This window comes from Balearica regulorum, chromosome 24 (assembly GCF_011004875.1).
Source record: "Balearica regulorum gibbericeps isolate bBalReg1 chromosome 24, bBalReg1.pri, whole genome shotgun sequence".
Classification (NCBI taxonomy): domain Eukaryota; kingdom Metazoa; phylum Chordata; class Aves; order Gruiformes; family Gruidae; genus Balearica; species Balearica regulorum.
In genome coordinates, this window is record NC_046207.1 from 1,261,209 (window position 1) to 1,283,339 (window position 22,131).

General features: G+C 53.1%; 2 protein-coding genes across 4 annotated transcripts in view; both read left to right on the forward strand.

Annotated features, from left to right (window-relative positions):
- The first annotated feature begins 203 nt into the window (after positions 1-203).
- LOC142605018 (feather keratin Cos2-3-like) overlaps positions 204-22,131 on the forward strand; it is an 80,535-nt gene continuing 58,607 nt past the window's right edge. Inside the window, exons 1-2 of one of the 3 annotated variants that reach the window (XM_075775049.1) lie at positions 204-323; positions 11,373-11,750. In XM_075775049.1, coding sequence (XP_075631164.1) covers positions 283-323; positions 11,373-11,697 — 366 coding nt within the window. In that variant the 5' untranslated portion in view covers positions 204-282 and the 3' untranslated portion in view covers positions 11,698-11,750. Of the gene's footprint in view, positions 324-10,758; positions 11,023-11,320; positions 11,751-22,131 lie in introns of those variants that run through there. The other 2 variants (XM_075775048.1, XR_012838812.1) reach the window with 2 other exon arrangements.
- Positions 15,511-16,317, forward strand: LOC142605020 (feather keratin Cos1-1/Cos1-3/Cos2-1-like). Its single transcript, XM_075775051.1, has 2 exons — positions 15,511-15,605; positions 15,983-16,317. Exons 1-2 carry the CDS (start codon positions 15,533-15,535, stop codon positions 16,315-16,317), a joined length of 408 nt encoding a protein of 135 aa, XP_075631166.1. The 5' UTR covers positions 15,511-15,532.

A 22,131-nucleotide genomic window follows, 5' to 3' on the forward strand; every position in this document is an offset into this window, starting at 1 on the left:
GTTTATCTCCCGTGAATCCTGTTACTATGTGTTGCGGTGCCTGGTCTGAAAGCCGACGGTACCACTGAAAACTGTCAGCCTGAAGGTTGGGGTGTGAGCAAGTGATGTTGATGCCGGTGCCCTCGATGGTCTCTGCCGATGGCTCCTGCTGCACCTGGGCTCTGCCCACAGTCACTGCAGAGGACAAAAAGAAGAAAAAAACCGTGAAAACCTGCTTTCTGCCCATCCCTGTCAGCTGTTTCCCAGAGGAAATCTGGCAAAAGCAGCCAGGACCATACAGAGATGATGAGGAGAAGGGTTTTCAGAGGATATCCACATGTGCAGTAAGTGCCCATTAATAGTTGGTGGATAAAGGAATGTATGAATCATAGGTGGAAGAGGGGAGTCACTGAAGAGAAAAGGGGGATAAAGGAAAGAAAGAAAGTAGCAAGTGGGAAGGAATGACTGCGTGATTTATATGGAAAGGCACGGCGGGAAAGTAGAAAACAGGGAGAGTTCGACAAAGAACAGAGCGTTGAGTTTTGTGAGGGAATGTGGGATGGTAGCAGAGGGAGAGATGGATGGGAGCATGGTTCTGTAGCCGAGGTCCGTGAAGAAGCCGGAAGGGGACGGCAGCCTCCAGGGACCTGCGGGGAACACCCCAAACTCAGCACCGGCCCGGTCCCCCGCCACCACCGCCAGCCCCACGCACCCAGGAGCACCGCGGCCAGCCCCGCCAGCCCTGCGCCCTGGCACCGCCGCATCCCGCCGCTCGGCCGCCCGCGCCTCGCTGCCCCCCGCCAGCCCCGGTTCTCTGCTCCGCCCGCGGCACCTCCTCTCCACCGACTCCTCTCCCCTCCGCCTCCACCTGCTCCGCCCCGGGGCTGAGCCCTGCGATGGCGTCTCTCGGGGTCTCTCCTCGGCCCTTGTGGGGCGCAGAGGGAGGCGAGAGCGGCGGCAGCGGGGCTCTGGCCACGGCCGTGGCCCACGGAGGAGTCAGGGCCGGGGTTGGCGTGACGGGAGAGGGATGGCTGGGCTCAGCACCCTGGGCTTACCCTCTCCTCGCTTGCCACAGAGAGCATCCCTGCTGGCAGAGGCAGCACTTCTTCTGACAGCACAGCCTGGTTGTGTTTTTGCCCAGGGCTGGGACTTCCCTGTGGCACCAGTACTACCGTCAAGCCGTGCATGGCACAAGTACTTCCCCACCATAAGCAGGGACCTGGCCTGACATCTCCCCCCTGCTTTGCAGGCATGGAGATGCACTCTACATCCATGGAGCACAGGCGCAGGACAGAGAGAAGGTGAGAGCTAAGGCGGCAGTGTGGCAAATCACCTCCCTGAAATAACCACCGCCTCAGGGACCTGGGACATGAGAGGGATGGATTCCAGAAGCAGGCCTGCCCCCAGGGAGAGTATCAAGGCCCAGCAAGGCCATGAGGGGACTGGAAGAATTTCCATGGAGCCATCCTGTGCTCAGCCAGCCTGAAAGGCCCTGTCTGGCTGCAGGAGCCCTGCAGGGCCAGAAGGGCAGGAATGAAGGGGAAGGCAGCCAGAGGACAGCTGGCTGGGGAAGGAAGGTCCCTGGGCCAGGAGGGACTGTCCTGGGCTCCTGAGCCCTGGAGTGCGGAGGTGACTGGACTTAATCCCTACAAGTCTCATCCTGACAGCTCAAATGCTGGATATGCCCTGACAACTAACAGAGCATCTAACAAGCAGCAGAGCTACTCAAAGCTTCATTTCAGCTGAGTGCTGTGGTGCTCACTGAAGTCCAAGGTGCAGTTGCAGCTCTTCTCCCAGTCTGGGACAGACACTCCTTGTCTGTCTGGTGTGTAACAGTATGGTGCAGTGAAGGGGGCAGTCTGTCAAGCAGTGCCAAGTGGGTCTGGGTCATCTGTCTGGAGGAGTGGTTTTGGTGACACGGTGTCTTAGGGATCTCTGCCCCTTTGTGACTTTGGGTTGGCATTGGCCAGCACGTCTAATGGAAGAGTCGCCCGCTCAAAGGAATTTCAGTCCCCGGGGGGAGAACATTTCCTGGATTTCAGGAAATACACGCTTAATTTCTCTGAAACACTTTCGAGAATAAACGGACTTCTTTAGCCTTACAAGAAATAACCTGTCATGCTAAGAGAGGAATTGTCTGGGCAAGGGAAGAGCTACTGATGTCACCTGTGTGGACTTCTGTGAGGCCTTGACACAGTCCCCCACAAGATCCTTCCCTCTAAATAGGAGAGAGATGGATTTGATGAGTGGACTGTTCAGTGGATGAGGAATTGTCCGGATGGTCACATCCAGAGGGTAGTGGTCAATGGTTCAGTGTCCAGATGGAGATCAGTGGTGAGTGGTGACCCTCGGGGGTCTGTATGGGGACCAGTACTGTTTAATATCTTCATCAGTCACATAGGCAGTGGGACTGAGTGCACCCTCAGCAAATTTGAGGATGACACCAAGCTGAATGGTGCGGATGAAACACGTGAGGGACAGGATGCCATCCCGAGGGACCTGGACAAGCTCAAGGATCGGGCCCATGTGAACCTCATGAGGTTCAACAAGGCCAAGTGCAAGGTCCTGCACCCGGGTTGGGGCAACTCCTGGTATCAACACAGGCTGGGGGATGAAGGGATTGAGAGCAGCCCTGCTGAGAAGGACTTGGCGGTACCAGTGGATGGAAAACTGGACATAAGGTGGCAATGTGCGCTCACAGCCCACAAAGCCAACCATATCCGGTGCCGCATCAAAAAAAGCAAGGCCAGCAGGTCAAGGGAGATAATTCTGGCCCCCTACTCTGCTCTGGTGAGACTCCACCTGGAATACTGCATCCAGCTCTGGAGTCCTCAGCACAGGAAAGACACGGACCTGTTGCAATGGGTCCGGAGAAGGGCCACAAAAATGGCTCTGAGCAACCTGATCTCATTGAAGATACCCCTGCTCATTGCAGGAGGCTAGAACTAGATGACTTTTAAAGGTCTCTTCCAACCTAAACCATTCTACAATTCTATGAGAGAACCTGGGTCACCAGAGAGCGTTCCCCAGACACAGCCAGTGCCTGTGCTATCCCTTGAATCTACACCAAATGCCATCTGGAGCAGCAGTGGAGGTGTCTGTGCAGGGGACAACACAATGCAAAAATCACCAGAACACATCTCGGCAGCTCCTGTGGCCAGGACCTCCTGAAATATCAGGACCTTCCAGCAGTGTAACTTGGATAAAACCCTTGCAAAAACAGGGCCTCAGGCTGATTGGCAGAGGAAGGAGGAGCAGGGTTGCTGGAACCTGCTCAGAGGAGGGATGATTGATGCAGCCTCCTGCACAGAGGGAGAAGGATGAGGAGGATCAGCACACATTTGTGTGCCTGTGTCAGGAACAAAGACATTAGTTCTCTGCTTGCAAGCATGAGGACACTTCCCAGGGCTTTCCCCAACTCTAGAGCTCTGCTGCCCAAGTCTCACTTCTGCCTGGAGAGAGGCCAAGTTGCCACAAGCTAAGGACCCTCGCCCTCAGGCTCACAGGCATGCTTTTTGCACACGTGGTACACATCTAGTATGGCTGCCCAAGGCTACCAACGGCAGCAGCTCATTTAGCAGTGCTGCAGCTGATTTCCCAGAAGATTTCTAAGAAACCCATCTGGCTGGCACCGTGCTTCCTGTGCTGCACTTGCAGAGCGCAGCTAGGAGCTGGACTCCTTCCAAGGGAGGTAGGTCAGCGTAGGGGGAGATCTGAATGGGAGCCTTTCAGGCCAGGTGAGGGCCCTGGGAAAATGCCAGCCCTGCTGGGAGGCTCTCAGGGCGCATGGTTTGTCCTCCTGGTGCCTATGCACTGCCGAGCGCACCCTCCTGCCACCACTCCTGTGGCTCTGGAGACAGTTCCAGTGTTAAAAGCACATGTGGAGACCGACTTCTCAGCAGTGCAGCTCCATGAGCTCTCATGAGTCATGTTAACTGACAGACACTTTGCCTTGGGCGGTTTGAAATCTCCTCCTCATGCCACCTGCTAATTCAGATTTGTTTGCCTTTTGAAGAGAGGGTATTTCTCTTGAGGCAACTTCATCAGGCCAGCTTCCTCTCTGGTCTCCCAGCCTCACCATTTGCAGCTGCAGGCCATCCGCTCACCTCAGACACACAACCCTTTGCTGCCATCTGAGCATGTCAGGGCAGCACCTCTCCCTGAGATGAAGCCAGAACTGCTCCCAGACCCCCACAATTTGCCCTACGGTAATCACCAGGGGTGGGGCAGAGCTTCTCAGACTTTGAGGTTATTTGGACTTGTAAGGTGGTGAACACCTGGAGCTGCAGCAATAGGGATGGTCTCTAGCTTTGACTTTGTCTCTCATGCCTCATTTACCTTCGCAGCACTGGGCTTTCAAGGCCTTGCCTCAAGGTGTCACAGGCACAGAGGCAGAAGCTGGCCGGTGGAGTCCTAGTTCTCAGGGTGTGTGGGGAGAGGCTGTGCTTCCTCATGTGCAATACACATCTGTCTGTGCCTGGGGGTGAATTCGTGCCCGTCTGTTTGCACTTGCATGTGCATTTGCAAAAGCACACGTGAGAGTGAGTGTCTGCCACTGTGTGTGTGTGTGAACAAGGGCATTTCTCTGGGTGTCTGTGCATGTGTTTGTGTACGTGCATGTTTTTTGCAGATGAGCAAGTAAGCATGTGCGGTGTCAGTGTGCATGTGTGTGTATGTGCGTGGGCATAAATGTGTGCAGACGAGCACATTTACATCTGTGTTTGTACATGAGCTTAGATATGTACCTCCATGCAAGTGTGAGTGTGCAAGTGAATATAAGCATATGTGAACACAAGCACATGTGAACACTTATGTGAGGACAAGTCTCAGAGATGAATATGTGTCTGTGTGCATGCACATGTGCTCCTCTGTAACTGGGTGTGCACACATGTGTTTTTATGTGTACTGTCACGTCATAGATTCATGCAATCATAGACAATCTCAAGGTGGAAGGGACCCATAAGTATCACCAATTTCAACACCCTGCTCCTTGCAGGTCGACCTGAAACTAAACCACATGACTAGGAGCATCATCCAGATGCTCCTTCAACTCTGACAGGCTTGGTGCTGTGACCACTTCCCTGGGGAACCCGTTCCAGTGACCGATCACCCTCGAGACCTTGCACCATCTTCATCACCCTCCTCTGCACACGCTCCAATAGTTTGATGTCCTTCTTATGTTGAGGTGCTCAAAACTGCACACAGTACTGGAGGTGGGGCCGCACCAGTGCAGTGTAGATTGGGACAATCACCTCCCTCGACCAGAGAGTGGAATAATTGTGGAATATTTCTGCTGTTGTCATTGTGGTGAAGGGACGCGGAGTGGAGTGTCTGTAAAATGTCCACCTTTGTTGGTGCTGTGATGGTGTTATCTTGATTTTGGTGTGAGGAAGTCTTTTGTTGATGTAAGTGAAGTGAGTGAACACTGTAGATTATGTGCGGGATGTGTATATTACTGATAATTCTTAACTATGTGATTGACAGAGGTGAGGAGTGGAATGTATTTGGTTTATGGGGCAAGGAAGGAGAGGCTGAGAAATTGTGTTATGAACTGAATGCAACGCCCATTCCCCTTTCCCCTGTGCTGCTCAGGGGCAAGAGGCAGAGAATTCAGGAGTGAAGTTGAGCCTGGGAAGAAGGGAGGTGTAGGGGGAAGGTGGTTTTAGATTTGTTCTTATTTCTCATTATCCTACTCTCTTCTAAACTGGCAATAAATGGAATTTATTTCCTCAAGTCAAATCTGTTTTGCCCATGACGGTAATTGCTGAGTGATCTCCCTGTCCTTGTCTCGACCCACGAGCCTTTCGTTGTATTTTCTCTGCCGGCCTTGTTGAAGGATGGGAAGTGATAGAGCAGCTTCATGGCCATCTGACAGCCAGCCAAAGTCAACCCATCTCAAACAGGCCATGCTCATGCTGGCCCAGCATGACAGTAGAAATGGTCAACAACCTTCTTTGTGCAGAAAGGCGGCTGCAGCAGCAGAGCCACCTGGGATAAAATCACCACAAAGCCCACAGCACATCCTCCCAGTACCGGGAGGAAGTAGACTTTTGTCATGATAGTGTTTTTCACCAAGCAGTCTGCATATGATGACGTAATGATCAACTACAACCCCACAGCTGAGAAGATCAGGACCTCAGTCATACACAGGAAGAAGTGGAAAAATGAAAGGAGGAAACACAAATGGTAGTTCTGGTGGCAAGGAAAGTCTCCAGCATTTTGGGGACAACGGTGGTGGTGCAGCAGATCTCCAAGAAGGAAAGCCTGCCAAGGAAGAAATGCATCAGGACACTCAGGGGCTGCTCACTGCCCACAGTGACAAGGATGAGGCTATTCCCACCATGGTTAGGAGACACATGGAGAAGTCAAAGACAAGCAGGGCCATGTGCCACCTGGGGAGGTCACCCTGCTTAACTACATTTGCATTCCCTTTGGGTCAACGTACTGCCCTGTTTGGAACAGCTTTGTTAAGTCCTGAAGGAATCAGCTACCCAGGCTGGAGGGTGGAACCAAAGGTGTGCTGGGGTAAATCCTTGTGTCTGTTGGTGTCAGAGGAAGAAAATCAACCATTGTGGCAAGGCAAGGTAAGCAGTTTGCCCAGATGAAGGGCTGGCCCTGCTAGGGCTGAGGAGCAGGTGGCAGACCACGGTAAAGACAACTTGGCAGAGCTCTGACAAACATTTGTGGTTTGTTGGAATGCACCTTTGCCATGTGAGGGCTGATGCTTGTTGCAACTCCTTGCATGTCTGGTAATTCCTGGCTGCGTTGGTTTCTTAATTGCACTATTGCTAACTGCCTAATTGAAATGCCCAGGCAGCCTGTTTGTGTTAATAATAACCTTGGGTTGAGATCCCTGTGCATGTCCTTGGGAAGGGAAAAAACGCTGGGTGGGAGCTGCTGATGTGTTTGCACAAGGGAGCTAAGCTACAATGAGACTTCCACTACGCTGAGCATCTCTCTGGAGCATTTGGGTTCATGAAATGAACCATGAAATGCCTGTGCTGTGCCTTCATGTGAAGGATGTACAGCTGTCACTTTGCCTTCATAAAAGGCAAAACCAGCTGAGCACCCTTGGCAAGGGGAGGACAGAGGCAAGAGAAGAACCAGGCTGACATTGGCAGGATGGGAATCTGTGCCCTCTGAGATGTATTTCTAAGACGACATTGGCAGCAGGCCTGTACAAACAGGCCAGAGGATGCCACGTTACCCAGAACGCTCTGAGCCCTTTCTGGGGCAGCAAGAGAGCCTCGTGGGACACACCCTACTCCCCTCCCTGCCTTGCAAGGACCGTGTCAGTCTGCACGTGTAGCGCTGAGCAAGCGTGGCTGTTTGCTGCCTCCAGGAGCACAGCTCCGAGCAGCCATCAAGGAGAAGAGGTGCTGAGCTCAGGCATCGACTGCAAGGAGGAGGTGGTGCTGCCGGTGCCGGTCGGGCGGGGGAACGGGCGCGGGGCCGGGCGGGGCCGGCGGGCGGAGCGGCAGCGCCCCCTGGCGGGCCCGGCCGGGGCTGTCCCCCCGCCCCCGACACACACGCCCGGCCCCGCCCGCCGCCCTTCCTGGTTCCTGGGTCCTGGTTCGTGGTTCGTGCCCGGCCGCAGCCCCGGCTCCTCTCCCCGTGTCTCTCAGGGCGCAGTAATACACCGCAGCGTCCCCGCGCCGGGGCCGGGCGAGCCAGAGGACGCTGGACCGGCGATCTGCCGCCACCCACAGCCGCCCCGGCGGGTCCGGCACCTCTTTGGACTCTTTAAGAGTGCTCACGAGCAATGCGGGGCCTCGGCCCGGGAGCTGACGGTACCAGCAGATGAACTCGCTGGTCTGTATGTCGGGATGTGAGCAAGTGATGTTGATGCTGGTGCCCTCGGTGGTCTCTGCCGACGGCTCCTGCTGCACCTGGGCTCTGCCCACAGTCACTGCCAGAAAGGAGAAAAAAAAAAGAAAAAAAACCCCTGAAAATCTGCTTTCTACGCAGCCCTGCCTGCCAGAGGAAATCCGCCAGAAGCAGCCAGGACAATACAGAGATGATGAGGTGCAGGGTTTCCAGAGGCTGTTGTCATGTGCAGTACTGGAAGTGCCCATTAAGAAATGGAGGAGAGATGAATGTATGAATGAGTTGGAAGGGGGGAGTCGTTGAGGGGAGGGAGAAAGGAAGGAGAAGAAGGGAAGGGAAGGGAAGGGAAGGGAAGGGAAGGGAAGGGAAGGGAAGGGAAGGGAAGAAGAAAAGAGGGAAACAGAGAAAGAAGAAGGAAAGAAAGAGAAAGAAAGAAAAGAAAGAAAAAAGGGAAAGAAAGGAAGGAAAGGAAAGAAAGGAAGAAAGAAAGAAAAGCTGAGAGGGAATGAGCTCATTAAGGGCAGAAGAGATGCCTGCAGAAGGGAGGATAGAGGGGGAATAAGGTTCGAGAAGGTTTAGGAGGGCCAGAGGTGAGGCCCGGGCCCAGCGCTGGTCCCAAGCAGCCCCAGGTCCAGCGCCCCGCCACCACCGCCAGCCCCACGCACCCAGGAGCACCGCGGGCAGCCCCGCCAGCCCTGCGCCCCGGCACCGCCGCATCCCGCCGCTCGGCCGCCCGCGCCTCGCTGTCCCCCGCCAGCCCCGGCTCTCCGCTCCGCCAGCGGTGCCTCCTCCCCTCCGCTCCCCTCTCCTCCCTTCCCTTCTCCTGTTCTCTCCCCTCCTCTCCTCTCCTCTCGCCTCCACTAGCTCCGCCCCGGGGCTGAGCCCTCCGACGGCGACGCTCGGGGTCTCGACCGGGCTGAGAGTGCTCTGTGGCTCTGCACCGGCAAGAATTTTGGCTCCTGCCAGTCCCACTCTCCCCATCCTCCAGACACGACCCCTCAGCAAGAAGAAGCCTGCACAGCGCCAGCTGCAGCCTGGAACAGCTGTAGGACCCTGACCAGGAGATGGACCAGCTTCCCAGAGCTGTCTCCGAGCTCAGGGGCTGGAAACAGCAGCCACTGATGCCCTGCGGATGGCAGGGAGGAGGCCCAGAGCCTCCCTTCAGCTGCCTCTCTGCACTCCCAGCACAATGCCTAAAAGTTGTGTTGTGGTAAAGGGGATGTGAGCACAAGTGTGACATGGGCATGCAGGGGTCAGGTAGGGCACTGTGAAAGGTATGCAGTCAGAAGGTAGGTGAGAAGGGGCCTCCAGAGATCATCTAGATCAATCCCACACTCAGAACAGATCCCATTGGATCTCCCTGGCCCTGATCTCACCAAAGGACATTAGAGGGAAGGAGGGAAACCCTCGACAGCACTGCCTCCAAGTTGGACCTGAGCCCAGGCAGGCAGACATTCAGGATGGGAGATGGTCTCAGGAACTTTACACACTGTGGACAGCCCTTGTTGGAAAGAGGGTCTGTTCTGGACATGCCTGTGGGACAGCATCAGGCTCTGGGGGATGTGGCTCAGATCCAGTGTCCCTTCCCTCCCAGGAGCAGTTGCTGGGCACTCAGACGGAGAGTCCAATGTGGGGCATGAAAGTCTTTGTAGGCTGAAGTCCAAAGCAGTCATCAGCTCTTTGGCTTTCCTGTGAAAGACAGAGAGTCTGGCGTTCCCCTCAGAGCACAGCAATGCCAGGCTTTGTGTTCCCTGCCTTCAGGACCTGTTTGGGACAAGGTCTCAGTCCCTGCCTGACACAGCACCAGGTCAATGAGTTGTACGTTTGACATTGGCTGGGACATGAGAGGAGGCACTCAGGGATGGCCAGCACATGGCCAGCAGGAATCCTCAGCCGTTCTCCATGCCCACAAAGCAAACCTCATCCTTTTGAACTCTCTGTCTCTGGGGAGAGCAGCTGTGGTGTTGTCTGGAGAGGCAGGGAGTGGGGACTGCCAGCCATGCTGAGGCACTCCCAATGTTGTCACACTGAATTAAACTAAGGATCCAAGCTGGAGTGGAACCAACCTTGTTGGGACCTAAAATCGGCAGCAGCGGAGCATGAGCTGTGGAGGGGCAGGTAAAAGAGGAGTCAGGAGGCAGGGGCTGCATGTCAGGGCCTCTTCCCTGGACAGGTCTCTAGCAGGCTGGCGTCATCACCACTCAGCTGCACTCCGGCTCCTTCAGATCTTTTGAACCTGCTGCTGTGTGGTGTTGATGGACAGAGCAGTGGAGAGTGTCCCTGCCATAAGCAGCACATTCCCTCCTGATGAGGGACGCACAAGGAGACACATGAAAGCACACACACACACATACACACAGAGGAACAGAGGCACAGTCTCCTGCACAGTGGCATGGAATCATGCACAAATTTGTGCTCCCACACCCATCTACACAAACCCAGCTGCTCACAAAAGCACACCAGACAAGAACACATGTAGGAACACAACGAACCATGGACTTGGCTAAGGACACCTAGGAACAAATGCAGCAGGGCTAGGGCACTCTGGGGAAGGACAAGGCCCCAGGCAAGCACATGGCCATTTTTGTGTACTCACAGATGCACAGAGAGGGCATGAGTCAAAACCAGCAAGAACTTTTTCCTGAGGGCAGTGCTAGTCAGGATGGGGTCAAAACCTAGCAGCACAACCCACACACCTGGGGAGGCAAGAAGAAGTGAGCATGGGGGAGAGCTGAGGAGGGAAGGAAAGAGATGGACGTGGCACATCCTCATACAAGCCATCCCTTGGGGGTCCAGCTAAGGACAGCAGGAACTTCTTCGTGAGAAGAGCACTGCAAACAGTCCCAACACAGTGACCCAGGCTAATGTCACTTCTCTGCTCTACACCTGTCCAGCACTTGAGCTCAGTCTTCTGCCCATACTGCTGCATTCCTGCCCTAGAAATCCTGGAGCCTTTCATCCCAGCACTCAGAAGAAGCCTTCATCAGGGAATGGGCATGGCACAAACCTGGAAATGAAAAGGCAGCAGCGTTGGAAAAGAAAGCACAGCCCGTATCATTAGCTGTGATGGTTTGCATGCAAGACGAGCTTGTCAGAAAATTGTTACCTCTGCAAAGGGTGCCTCTGGTCCTGCGGCAATGCAGGGCAGGTATAAAAGCCAGCCCAAGCCCCTGCTCTCTCATCCTCTTCTCCTGTCTCCTTCTCCTTGGGAACCAGGTGAGTCTGGAGCCCCTTCTCCTCCTCTTCCAAAGTGAGAGATTTCCTTGATGGACCTCTCAGCTGGCTCTGTCCTGTGCTGGGGCTTGGAGCATGTTGCTATGGGAAAGAGAAATGGGGAGGAGGTCTGCTTAGGCAGACACTGGAACAGGGCTGAGAGGACTTTTGGTTTACGAATCAGGATAGAGACTCCCTGGACCAGGCGGCTTTTTGTAGGGAAATGAAGACTGTGTGGCTCCAGCTTCCAGCTCCCCACTCAGTAGTGGCCTTGGCTCCTTTGTGACACAGAAAATAGCAGGCTGCTCCTCACCCACCCTTGTGCTCTGCTTCTTCCCCGCCCTCTCTTCCAGGTGCACCTCCATCCTTAGAGACATGTCCTGCTACAACCAGTGCCTGCCATGCCGGCCATGTGGCCCGACCCCACTGGCCAACAGCTGCAACAAGCCCTGTGTCAGGCAGTGCCAGAACTCCACCGTCGTCATTGAGCCGCCTGCTGTGGTGGTGACCCTGCCCGGCCCCATCCTCAGCTCCTTCCCACAGAACACCGTTGTGGGCTCCTCCACCTCCGCTGCCGTTGGCAGCATCCTCAGCTGTCAGGGAGTGCCCATCACCTCTGGGTGCTGTGACCTCTCTGGCATTTCCAGCCGCTATGGTGGCAGGAGGTGCCTCCTCTGAGAAAGATGCTAGAAACACCCCATGGAGACACCTTGAGGAACTCAGGAGGTGGTGCTGGGCAGAGGATCGAATCTTTGGATGTTGTTTTCACTGAATGGCTGAATGGCTTTGCTTCTCTCTCCCTCCTCCTTGTTTGCTTTGGTTCCCCTTGGCAGCAAGGTCCCACCAAGAGCAGCCTGGTGGGCACCGTCTGTCTCCTCTGTAGCTATGGGGCAGGTGGAAAGATACCATGCAGCAACTTCTCCATGGCCAAGGACCACAGACTCTTGACTGATTCCAGGGGTCCCTGCACTGCTCTCCTTTGCTTGGAGTGACTTTGCTTCCCTGTTTTGACTCATTAAAGTTCTGCTGCATTCAAGCCTGGCCTCCTTGTGGTCCTTCCCTCTGTGGACACTGCCCATGCTGCCAAAGGAGAAGGCTTTTGCTCAGGGGATGAATGGGGTGAGGGCACTTCTCCATTCACAGAGGAATGGGAGGTTGGGACAGCCTGCAGTGGCTCCTCTTTTGGGCACTGTCACTTGGAGCTGAGGAAGACATCCCTGGATGCGCTGCTGCCAGTGACCATCAGGCCTTGCCTTGCCTTGTCTCTGCCCTCAAAAGCCCAGAAAGGCAGGAGGCCCTGACTGGTCAGCATCCCCATGAGCTCTTGAGGAAGGGCGTTCATTTCACTATGGTTGGAACTGCACTGCGGTGGCAGGGGGTGTGGGGTTCTGGAAGATAGTTTGCTTTGCAGAATGGCAGGAGTGGTAAAGCAGGGAACAGCCTTTGGGATGGCCCATGGCCACTACTCCATCTTCATCTCCACTCCACCATCCAGTCTAGGGGACCTGGCCAGCACGCATGGGCAGGAGTAGCAGGGAAAAGTTGCCCATGCTGCTGAATGCGTCGATGCTGGAAACTGGAGCTGAGCATGTGGAAGGTGAGGGCAGTCAGTGCAGAAATGGGGACAGCAAAACGGTGTATTTCTGAGGGAGATCAAATTGCTCTGATACAGAGCTTGCAGGAGAACGTGAAGATCAGCAAGGGTGAGGGTACTGGGTGCACCTCCCAAGAGAGCTGAAGGTGAAGGCACATCTCTTGACTGCTTCATGGGTCCCCCACTGAGAATTTGTTCTCAGGAACTGGCTGCCATTCTGGGGGGGAGCAAAAAGTTTTTACACCTGCAAATCTCAACCCTTCTGATTGATTGAAATATCTCTTGGCAGCCACTACAGTCTCATATCCTATTGCTTGCATGAAAATCCAGATGTCCTGGCAAGAGTGTACAAGTGGAAGAACAGAAGACCCCCTTCCACCGTCCTGCACCAGGGAATTATGCCTGATGAAACATCTCTCAAAACAACTGAAGGCCAAACTTTTATAAATCCATTTCACTTGCATGTCTGAAATCCCTTTTCCCTAGTCATGCTATCAACAGCCATCATATACAGCAACACAGTTGGACTTCCTAACCGTACCAGAGTAAACCTTGTAATAAGCAGAAGGTCCTTCTAAAGGATGATACCATCAGCAATTATCCTGGCTGAAGAGGGAGGGATGGCATGTCTTCTGACAGAAGGGACAGCTGCTCGTGGCTCTTGGCGTGACCCCTGGTTTGCCTGTCCAAGAAAAATGATCCTGGAAATGTAGAAAAAAGCCACAGGATCTAAGTGGTTTTTACAATTCGATCAAAGGGTATTGTTGCCAGAGGTCCTTTTATTGATGATGATTTACACCATCTACTGGCAGAGCTGAAACTGTTATTTACAGCCCTCTTACTCTCCTGCTGAACACCTTGATTTACACCCTAAGAAACAAGGATGTGAAAGCTGCTGGTAGTTGTTCACCCGTACTAAACAACAGGCAAGGTTGTAGTGTTTGACCGTAGAAATGATGCCTAGATGTGTTTTGAATTGAGAAAATGCTCTAAAAGCACAACTGACCACAATGGGGTAACCCTTCTGTGGATGGGATCTGCGCAGTGTCCCGTCCCTGGCAAGGGGGCAACACATTGCACTGTGCGAGTGACTGAGCACTGGCACGGGTTGCCCAGGGAGGTTGCCAAGTGTCCTTCTTCAGAGATATTCAAAACTGACTCAGATACGGTCCTGGGCAAGTGGCTCTAGGTGGCCCTGCTAGAGCAGGGCCGTGGGACCAGATGACCTCCAGAGGTGCTTTCCAACCTCAACTCTTCTGTGATTCTCTCATTCTGTCAGAGCAGCTGATGTAGAGCAGCTCAGGGTTGTAAGCGCCTGAAGGGATGTAAGGTTACCTATACTGTCCTCTCTTTCTTTCAGTTCTTAGCGCTAATAGATGGCATTTGAAGGAATGCTTTGAAGAGTCTGAGTGCCTTTCTTACTGGGACCAGTCACACTCACTTCTGGAGTCCTAGCCTCAGTGTTTGCAGGCTGTGGGGAGTCTGGCTTGTCCTAGACACATCACATTCTGCTGCTGTGTAAATCCCCCAGTGAGGCTCCACTTCCTTTCCAGATCTGGGGCTGGTCTCACACCCCCACGTCTCCCTTCAGGAGATCACTAAGTGTAGATGGGAACATCTAAGCCTGGAGGAGTTTCCACAACTGCAATGCAAGCATGAGAGTACACAATCGTTGTGAGTGAGTGTGAGAGTATTTGCTCCATCTTCCTTCCAGGGGCTGTCCAGTCAGCTCTCAGAACACACTTTGATGCATCATCCAAGGAACTTGTGCATGTCCAAATGGTAGTAGGAACTCCCTAGTTCTTTGTTCTTCTACTGTGGATGCTGCTTCATTCCCACAGAGTCTGCTGGGAGGCTCAGGGATGTGGTAGACTTGTGGAGAAGCCGTGTCAGTAAAAACTGAGGAGAACCTCTCTCTTTCCCTTTCTTCATAGGACAGGGGTTCCATCCCTCCGATCGCTTTTGTGGCCCTCCTCTGGACCTGCTCTAACAGAGTCTGTAGGCTCTCCCCACAGTCAGTGAGGAGACATCAGCTCCCACACTGGACTTAGCCCATCCCAAAGCAGATGTGCATGGTAAATGGGACAAACCATCCTTCTGGAGACACTGATCCTGCATTTCATCATTTGCGGCCTCTGAACTCCCTAGCTAGCATGAGCTCATATCACGGCCTGCATACCTGGTCACCTCTGCACGGCTTGCTTCATCATGCGATGATCAGAAGTGAACACACAAACTCTCCCACCAGCCCCCCCTACACCACCTCCATCCCATGGCTAAAGCCCATATCCATGTCCAGGGTACTCTAGGACAGACAGAGAGCAGGGAGAGGCCTTCTGTGTCAGTGAAAGGGCTCATGCCCAGAGCCTCACTCTCATCAGCTGCATCTCCGGCTCTCACCGAGTGCAGGTCAGTCTTCCCTCAGCCACACTGAACCCTTTGGACACAGGACATGCAGAAGAAGACTCTGTCAAGTCCACGACCTGTGCAGTGGCCCTGGACAGTGCAGACAGCCTTTCTTCGGGTGTCTTGAGTCTTCCCAATTAACTCTTAACATGTTTAGAGGGCTAGATTTGTGTGTGTGCCTGTGTGTGCGTCTGTGAGTGCATGTTGTCAAAGCCAGCTGTTTACTTCATCTTGAGCGATCTTTTCTGGACTCTTCCAGCATGTGAGATGAGTCCTCTGCCCACACTGACGTGTTTTGCACCGGAAATGCTTGGGCCTCTCATCCTGTCACACAGAAGCTGCCTTCACTGAGGAATGTGCCTGGCATAAAGCAGGACATGAAAAGGCAGCAGTGCAGGAAGCCAGAACACAGCCCACAGCATTAGCTGGGATGTTGTGCATTCAAGATGAGCTTGTCAGAAAATAATCACCTCTACAAGGGATGCCTCTGGCAGCCTGGGGCAGTAAAGGTCCATGATAAAAGCCAGCCCCACTCCTCACTCTCTCAGCCACTTCTCTTGCCTCCTTCTCCTTGGGAACCAGGTGAGTCGGAAGCTCCTTCTCCTTCTCTGATTTCTCTAAAAGGAGGTCTCATCTCAGTGGGCTTCTCAGGTGACACCAGCTTTGTTCTGTGCCAGATGTTGGGGCTACTTGTCATGAGAGAGAGAAGTGGGGAGAAGGTTAGGCATGGAGGGAAGCTGGGACTCTACTGAGGTGGCTTCTAGACTCAGGAGCTAAACAGTGGCTGCACAGGAGCTCTGTGGCTTTTATGGGCCCTGGCAGGATGAGGCCAAGAAGCTCTCACACATCTCTGCCGAGCCTCCACCTCCCAGCCCTGCATGTTTTTTGATTCCCTCATGGTGTGGTGACAGGCTGCTCCTCACACATCCCCATGTTTTGCTTTCTGTTTACGCTCTCTCCCAGGTGAACGTCTGCCCCAAGACATGTCCTGCTACGACCAGTGCCAGCCCTGCCTGCCCTGCCAGCCCTGTGGCCCGACCCTGCTGGCCAACAGCTGCAATGAGCCCTGTGTCAGGCAGTGCCAGAACTCCACCGTCATCATCCAGCCCTCCCCCGTGGTGGTGACCCTGCCCGGCCCCATCCTCAGCTCCTTCCCACAGAACACCGTTGTGGGCTCCTCCACCTCCGCTGCTGTTGGTAGCATCCTCAGCTGTGACGGAGTGCCCATCACCTCTGGGTGCTGTGACCTCTCCTGCATCACCAGCCGCTACTGTGGCCGCAGATGCCCCCCCTGCTAAAGATGCCTCTAGACAAGGACCCCCAGGAACTCAGAACATGATGCTGGACTGAAGATCAAGATTTGTGGCATTGTTTTAAGGGCAGCTGACCATCTCTGGCTTGCACAGCAAGGGCAAGACCGGTTCAGCCTGGGCTCTCTGAAAATATGCCCAATGTCTACTTTTCCTCTCTTCCACTCACCCTTTTCCGCTCTTTTCTTTGGTGTCTTGTACTCTCCTCAAAGCCTGCTGAAGAACCCAGAAGCCAGCCTGGAGTAATCTTCTAACGTGTCTGCCTTTGCCAGGCAGGTTAACAGGTTGGTCCTGCGGGAACTCTGCCACAGGAAAAAGGAAACAGATTGTTGGATGCTCCTGCTCCTCCTGCACTCAGGGCCTCCACTTGGAGTGACCTCATTTCCCTCTTTAGACTCATTAATAAAGTGATGCAGCTTTGTCTATGTCCATCAGGTGGTCTTTCCATCTGCATACTGAGTGTTGAGAGAGAGAGACATTGCTTTGGGGGGAAATTATGTGGGAGGACAGGGCGACCCTTCATCACTCCTAGAGGCACTGGAGGGTAGGACACAGTGCAGCAAGTCTTCTTTTGGGCACTGCCTCTTGAAGCTGAGGAAGACAACCCTAGTTACTCCACAGCCATTGGCCCTCACTCCATGCCTTGCCACGTCTCCTCTCAGAAATACCCCCTTGGCCCTGGAGCATCTCATGTGAACAGGAATCTTGACAACTACTGTTGTCCAGAGAGGAACTGCCACAACGCAACTCTGGTCCAGAAAGGTGCTGTGTGAGAGGAGACACCTCCAGCTCTGCAGAGACATGGCAGTCACAGTGGGATTTGATTCTGCACTCAGCATGAATCATGAGCTGTCCCTGAATGGCCCAGGGCGCACACCAGCCCAACCACAGGGCACAGGTTGGAGTGCCTTCCCCCAGGCGCCAAGCTCCTTCAGCATTCCCAGAGCCCTGGGGCTGAAGTGGCCCTGGTGTGTCATGCAGCACCGCTGCTCCCCACACACAGGCCAAGGCCTTCCCTCATCTGCAGACCCTGGGACCCTGTGGTGTGGGGGTTTGCTCTCACACAGACCCCACACACCGCCAGCACCACAGGACCAGGGTGGAGGACAGGGTCATTCCTGCATGGGTTGAGGATGGGGGGCACCTCTCCCCAGTCCAGGTTCTGTGGGAGGCAGTGCTGAGTCCTATGGTAACACAAGGACAATAAGCATCAGCACCAAGCCCACCTAGACCCAATGTAACCATGGGTCCCAGCTCTGGCTTGGCCCCTGGCTCAGGGTCTCTGTGAGAGCTCAGGCCTCATAGATGCTGATGCTAATTTGCAGGCACCAGGTATACTTTTTCCACATTGTCCATCCCTGCTTTACCAACAGCCCAGTAATGAGCAAAACTTGAGTCCTCCACAAATTTGATAACAGGCTATTTACAGAGCACTTCCTGCTACAGCGGTTGGCAGGAACTGTAGCCCCAGAGAATATTCTCAGGGCAACAGAGAGCAAGTGGTTGGCATTCACCACTGAGCAAGCAGCTGCAAGTGAGCCAGCTGCACATCATCGGAGCAGGAGAAAGGGAGATAGAGAGGATTTTCTCTGGCAGCTTGATGAGCCCCAAAGCAGTGGAGAAGGAGGCAGTGTCTGCCTCTAGTGTTAAGGTAAGGGCAACCTCTGGCATGGGGAAGGGAAGGGAAGGGGAGGAGAGGACACATTCAAGTATCTTAACATTTTTTTTAAGTTGTGGGAGCCAGAACTACACGCTGCACTCTAGGGGAGGCCACACCAATGCTAAGTACAGTGGCATAATCACCAATCTTGACCAGATGGTTATACTGGGTTTGATGCACCCCAGGATGTGGTTTGCCCTCTTGGCTGCCAGGGCATAGTGAGCTGGCTGTTAACCATCATCCCCAGATCCCTTTCTGCAGGGCTGCTCTCCCAATTTATACTTGTGTCTGGCAGTGCTCCGTACCAGGTGCAGAATCCAGCATTTGATCTTATTAAATTGCATGCCTTTGATGATTGCCCAGTGCTCCAAATATCTAGATCCCTCTGCAAGGCCTCTTGTCCCTCAAGAGAGTCAACAGCACCTCCCAGTTTGGTATCATCAGCAGAATTGCTCATGGTGCATTCAACTCCTGCGTGAAGATCACTGATAAAAATATTGAAAAGAACTGGCCCTAGAATTGAGCCCTGAGGCACACTGCTGGTGACTGGTCACCAGCCAGACCTAGCCCTGTTCACTACAACCCTTTGAGCCCTGCCGTTCCGCCGGTTCTTCACCCAGCGCATCGTGTACCTGCTCATCTCGCAGCTGGACAACTTGTCCAGAAGGATGCTGTGAGGGACAGTATCAAAAGCCTTACTAAAATCCAGAAATACTACATCCACTGCCTTCCCTTCATCCACTAGGCAGGTGACCTTATTATAGAAGAGTAGTAGTTCCACTTGACTTTCCCTTTGTGAGCCCATGTTGACTCTGCCTGATAATTGCATTGTGCTTTAAATGCCTTTCAGTTGCAACCAGTATAATCTTCTCCATAATTTCTCCAGGAACTGAGGTTAGGCTACCAGCTCTGTAGTTTCCTGGGTCTTCCCTCAGGCTCTTCTTGTAAATTGGGATAACATTGGCAAGCTGCTGGTCAGCAGGGACCTCCCTAGACCTCCAAGACTTTTGGTAGATGATTGAAAGGGGTCCTACCATAACATCCGCCAGCTCCTTCAGTACTTTGGCATGAATCCCATCTGGCCCCATGGACTTATGAACATTCAGCTGATACAACTGGTCCCTTCCAATTTCAGTGTCCACCAACGGAAAGTCACTTTTCCCGCAGCTGTTGTCCTCTGACTCAGAGGACCAGGCAGCTCAAGGTCTACCGGTATTGTTAAAGGCTGAGGCAAAAAGAGCATTGAATACCTCTGCTTTTTCTTCATTCCTATTATTCAGGTGGCCATCTTCAACAAATATCAGCCCAGTGTTTTCTTTAGACCTCCTCTTGCTGTTAACGTGCTTCCAAAAAGCCTTTCTTGTTGTCTGACATGACACTAGCCAGTTTCAACTCTAATTGAGCTTTGCCCTTTGTCCTGGTTTCAGCTGGGACTGAGTTAATTTTCTTCCTAGCAGCTGGTAGAGTGCTGTGTTTTGGATTTAGAGAGAGAATAATGTTAATAACACGCTGATGTTTTTAGTTGTTGCGAAGCAGTCAAGGACTTTTCAGCTTCTCATACTGGCCTGCCAATGAGAAGCCAGGGGGCATCCAAGAAGCTGGGAGGGGACACAGCCAGGACAGCTGACCCAAACTGGCCAACAGGATATTCCATGCCATATGACAACATGCTCAGTATATAACTGGGGGGTTGGCCAGGAGGTGGAGCAGCCCAGGAACTAGCTGTGCATCGGCTACAGGTGGTCAGAAATTGTGCTGTCATCACTTGTTTTGTATATTCTTTATTATTATTATTATTATTATTACTACTACTACTACTACTACTGCTACTACTACTACTTCTCCTCCTCCTCTTCCTCCCTTCCTTTCTGTCCTCTTAAACTGTCTTTCTCTAAAGCCAGGAGTATTAACTTTTTTTCTTTTCAATTCTGTCCCCCATCCCACTGTGGGCGGGGATAGTGAGCGAACAGCTGTGCGGTTGATTTAGCTGCCTGCCAGGTTAAACCACGACAGCCTTTCATATCTCCTCCCTGCATAAGCGAACAACAGCTCTGTAATCTCCCCACAAAGCCTGACCTTCCTTCTAAAGATCTTGCAAGTTCTTTTTTCCTCTTGAGCTCCGCGAGGAGTTCCCTCTTCAGCCAGGCTGGTCTTCTGCCCCGCTTGCTTAACTTTCAACACAAAGGAATGCCTGTGCCTGTGCTTTTAAAAGGTCATTCTGAAAAACTGACCAGCACTTGTAGACTCCTTGTCCCATCCCACTCAGGGGGTGGGGGTGAGTTAACTTTGTAATTCTCTGCGCGGTAAGCAGAAGCAATGACAATTACTTTAGAGGTTCAAACCAATTATAAATTTACTTAAAACTCAGTGGAACTACAAAAGATAGAGGCTTGGCAAAGGTCATAACAATGCTCAAAATTTAGAAGAACTATGAAAGGTAAGGTTTTAGCAAAACATGTGACGGTATTACCCTAACGTGCCGAAAATTAAGTTAGAGACAAAGAGAGTGATAGAGAGGAAAAGAGAGAGAGAAAGAAAAAAGAGAGAGAGAGAGAAAAGATATCACCAGCCTTGGATCCACTGATGTTCTCTGCTCGTAGTTGTAGTCTTCAGGTGGTGGGCGCACACCAAAAACTTTTGTTTTCCCTTTTTATAACCCAATGTGCCCGCCCCATAGGCAGGGGTCTGGCATCACTGAGCAGGCGCAGTATGTGCTCAGGAATGTTCAGAAATGTTCTAGAAATGAGTCGGTGGGTTGTGGGGGTCCGGGGGGTCTCACTGCCCCCCCTTCAGGGCTGACCAAGTGAGTGGTGATCTGTCACAGGCACATGGTGCACAGGGCACAGATGGTCATTGTTTACGTGTTTCAGGACTAGAGGAGTGGTCTCACAAGACGTTATCCTGCCTCCGCAGGCTCCGTTCTTGTTCCACACTCCCTGGTCATCATCAGCCCGTCCCTGTCCATGTCAAGACGGGTGTTTGCAACATTCACTTGTTATCAGGGCCTTACACTCCTAAGAGCAGGTTCTGAGGGGACAAATCCCAGCATGGAAGCCCAGCAGAAGGCTCCTGCCCCACCAAAGGGCTTACAACTACGAAATAGGTTCACTACCCACACAGTTAAAGAGGAGCCACGTGTGCCTCAAAGCCCTGTTTTTTGAACAAGATCAAGAAAACAGGGCTTAAGTGGGCTCACCTCTAGCAGCGGCATGTAAGCAAGGAAGTGCCTACAAGGCATCATTGTGGAGAAGTCCCCAAAACCCTCTCTAGGACGTCAACATGCTGGACTCCTCTGTCAATTGCCTGTACCCTAATGCATGCGGTATGGGGAGTAAACACAACAAGTTAGAGATCTGTGTGCAGTTGCAGGGACACAATCACACTGGGGTCACGGAACCGGGGTGGGACATCTCCTGTGACTGGCATGTTGCAATGGAGGGACAGAGGCTGTTTCAGAAGAACAGGCTGGAAGACAAGGAAGGGGGCTTGCCCTTTCTGTGAGAGAGCAGTTGGAGTGCATGGAGCTCTGCCTGGGGATAGGTGTTGCAGCAGCTGAGAGCATATTGGTGAGCACTAAAGAGAACACAGGTAAGGGTGACATTGTAATGCATATCCGCTACAGGCCACCTGACCAGGAAGAGCCAGTGGATGAGGCCTCCTACAGACAGACAGGAGCAGCCTCACATTCAGAGGCCCTGCTCCTCATGGGGAACTTCAGCCACCACAATATCTGCTAGAGGGACAACACAGCAGGACATAAGGAAGCCAGGAGTTTTCTGGAGTGCATGGATGACAACTTCACCACCAAAGGGAGAGAAGATCCAACAAGGACAGGTGTTCTGCTGGACCTCATATGTACCAACAAGGAAGAGCTCGCTGGGGATGTGAAGATCAAAGGCAGCCTGGGCTGCAGTGACAATGAAATGGTGGAGGTCCGGATCCTGAGGGGAGGGAGGAGGGTAAATAGCAAGCTCACAATCCAGGCCTTTGGGACAGCAGGCTTTGGTGTCTTTAAAGGTCTGCTTGGGAAGGTCCTGTGGAGTAAGGCCCTAGAGGCTAGAAGGGCCCAAGAAAGCTGCCGACCATTCCAGGAACACCTCCTGCAGGCTCAAGAGCAGTCCATTCCCAAAGAGCAGAAAGTC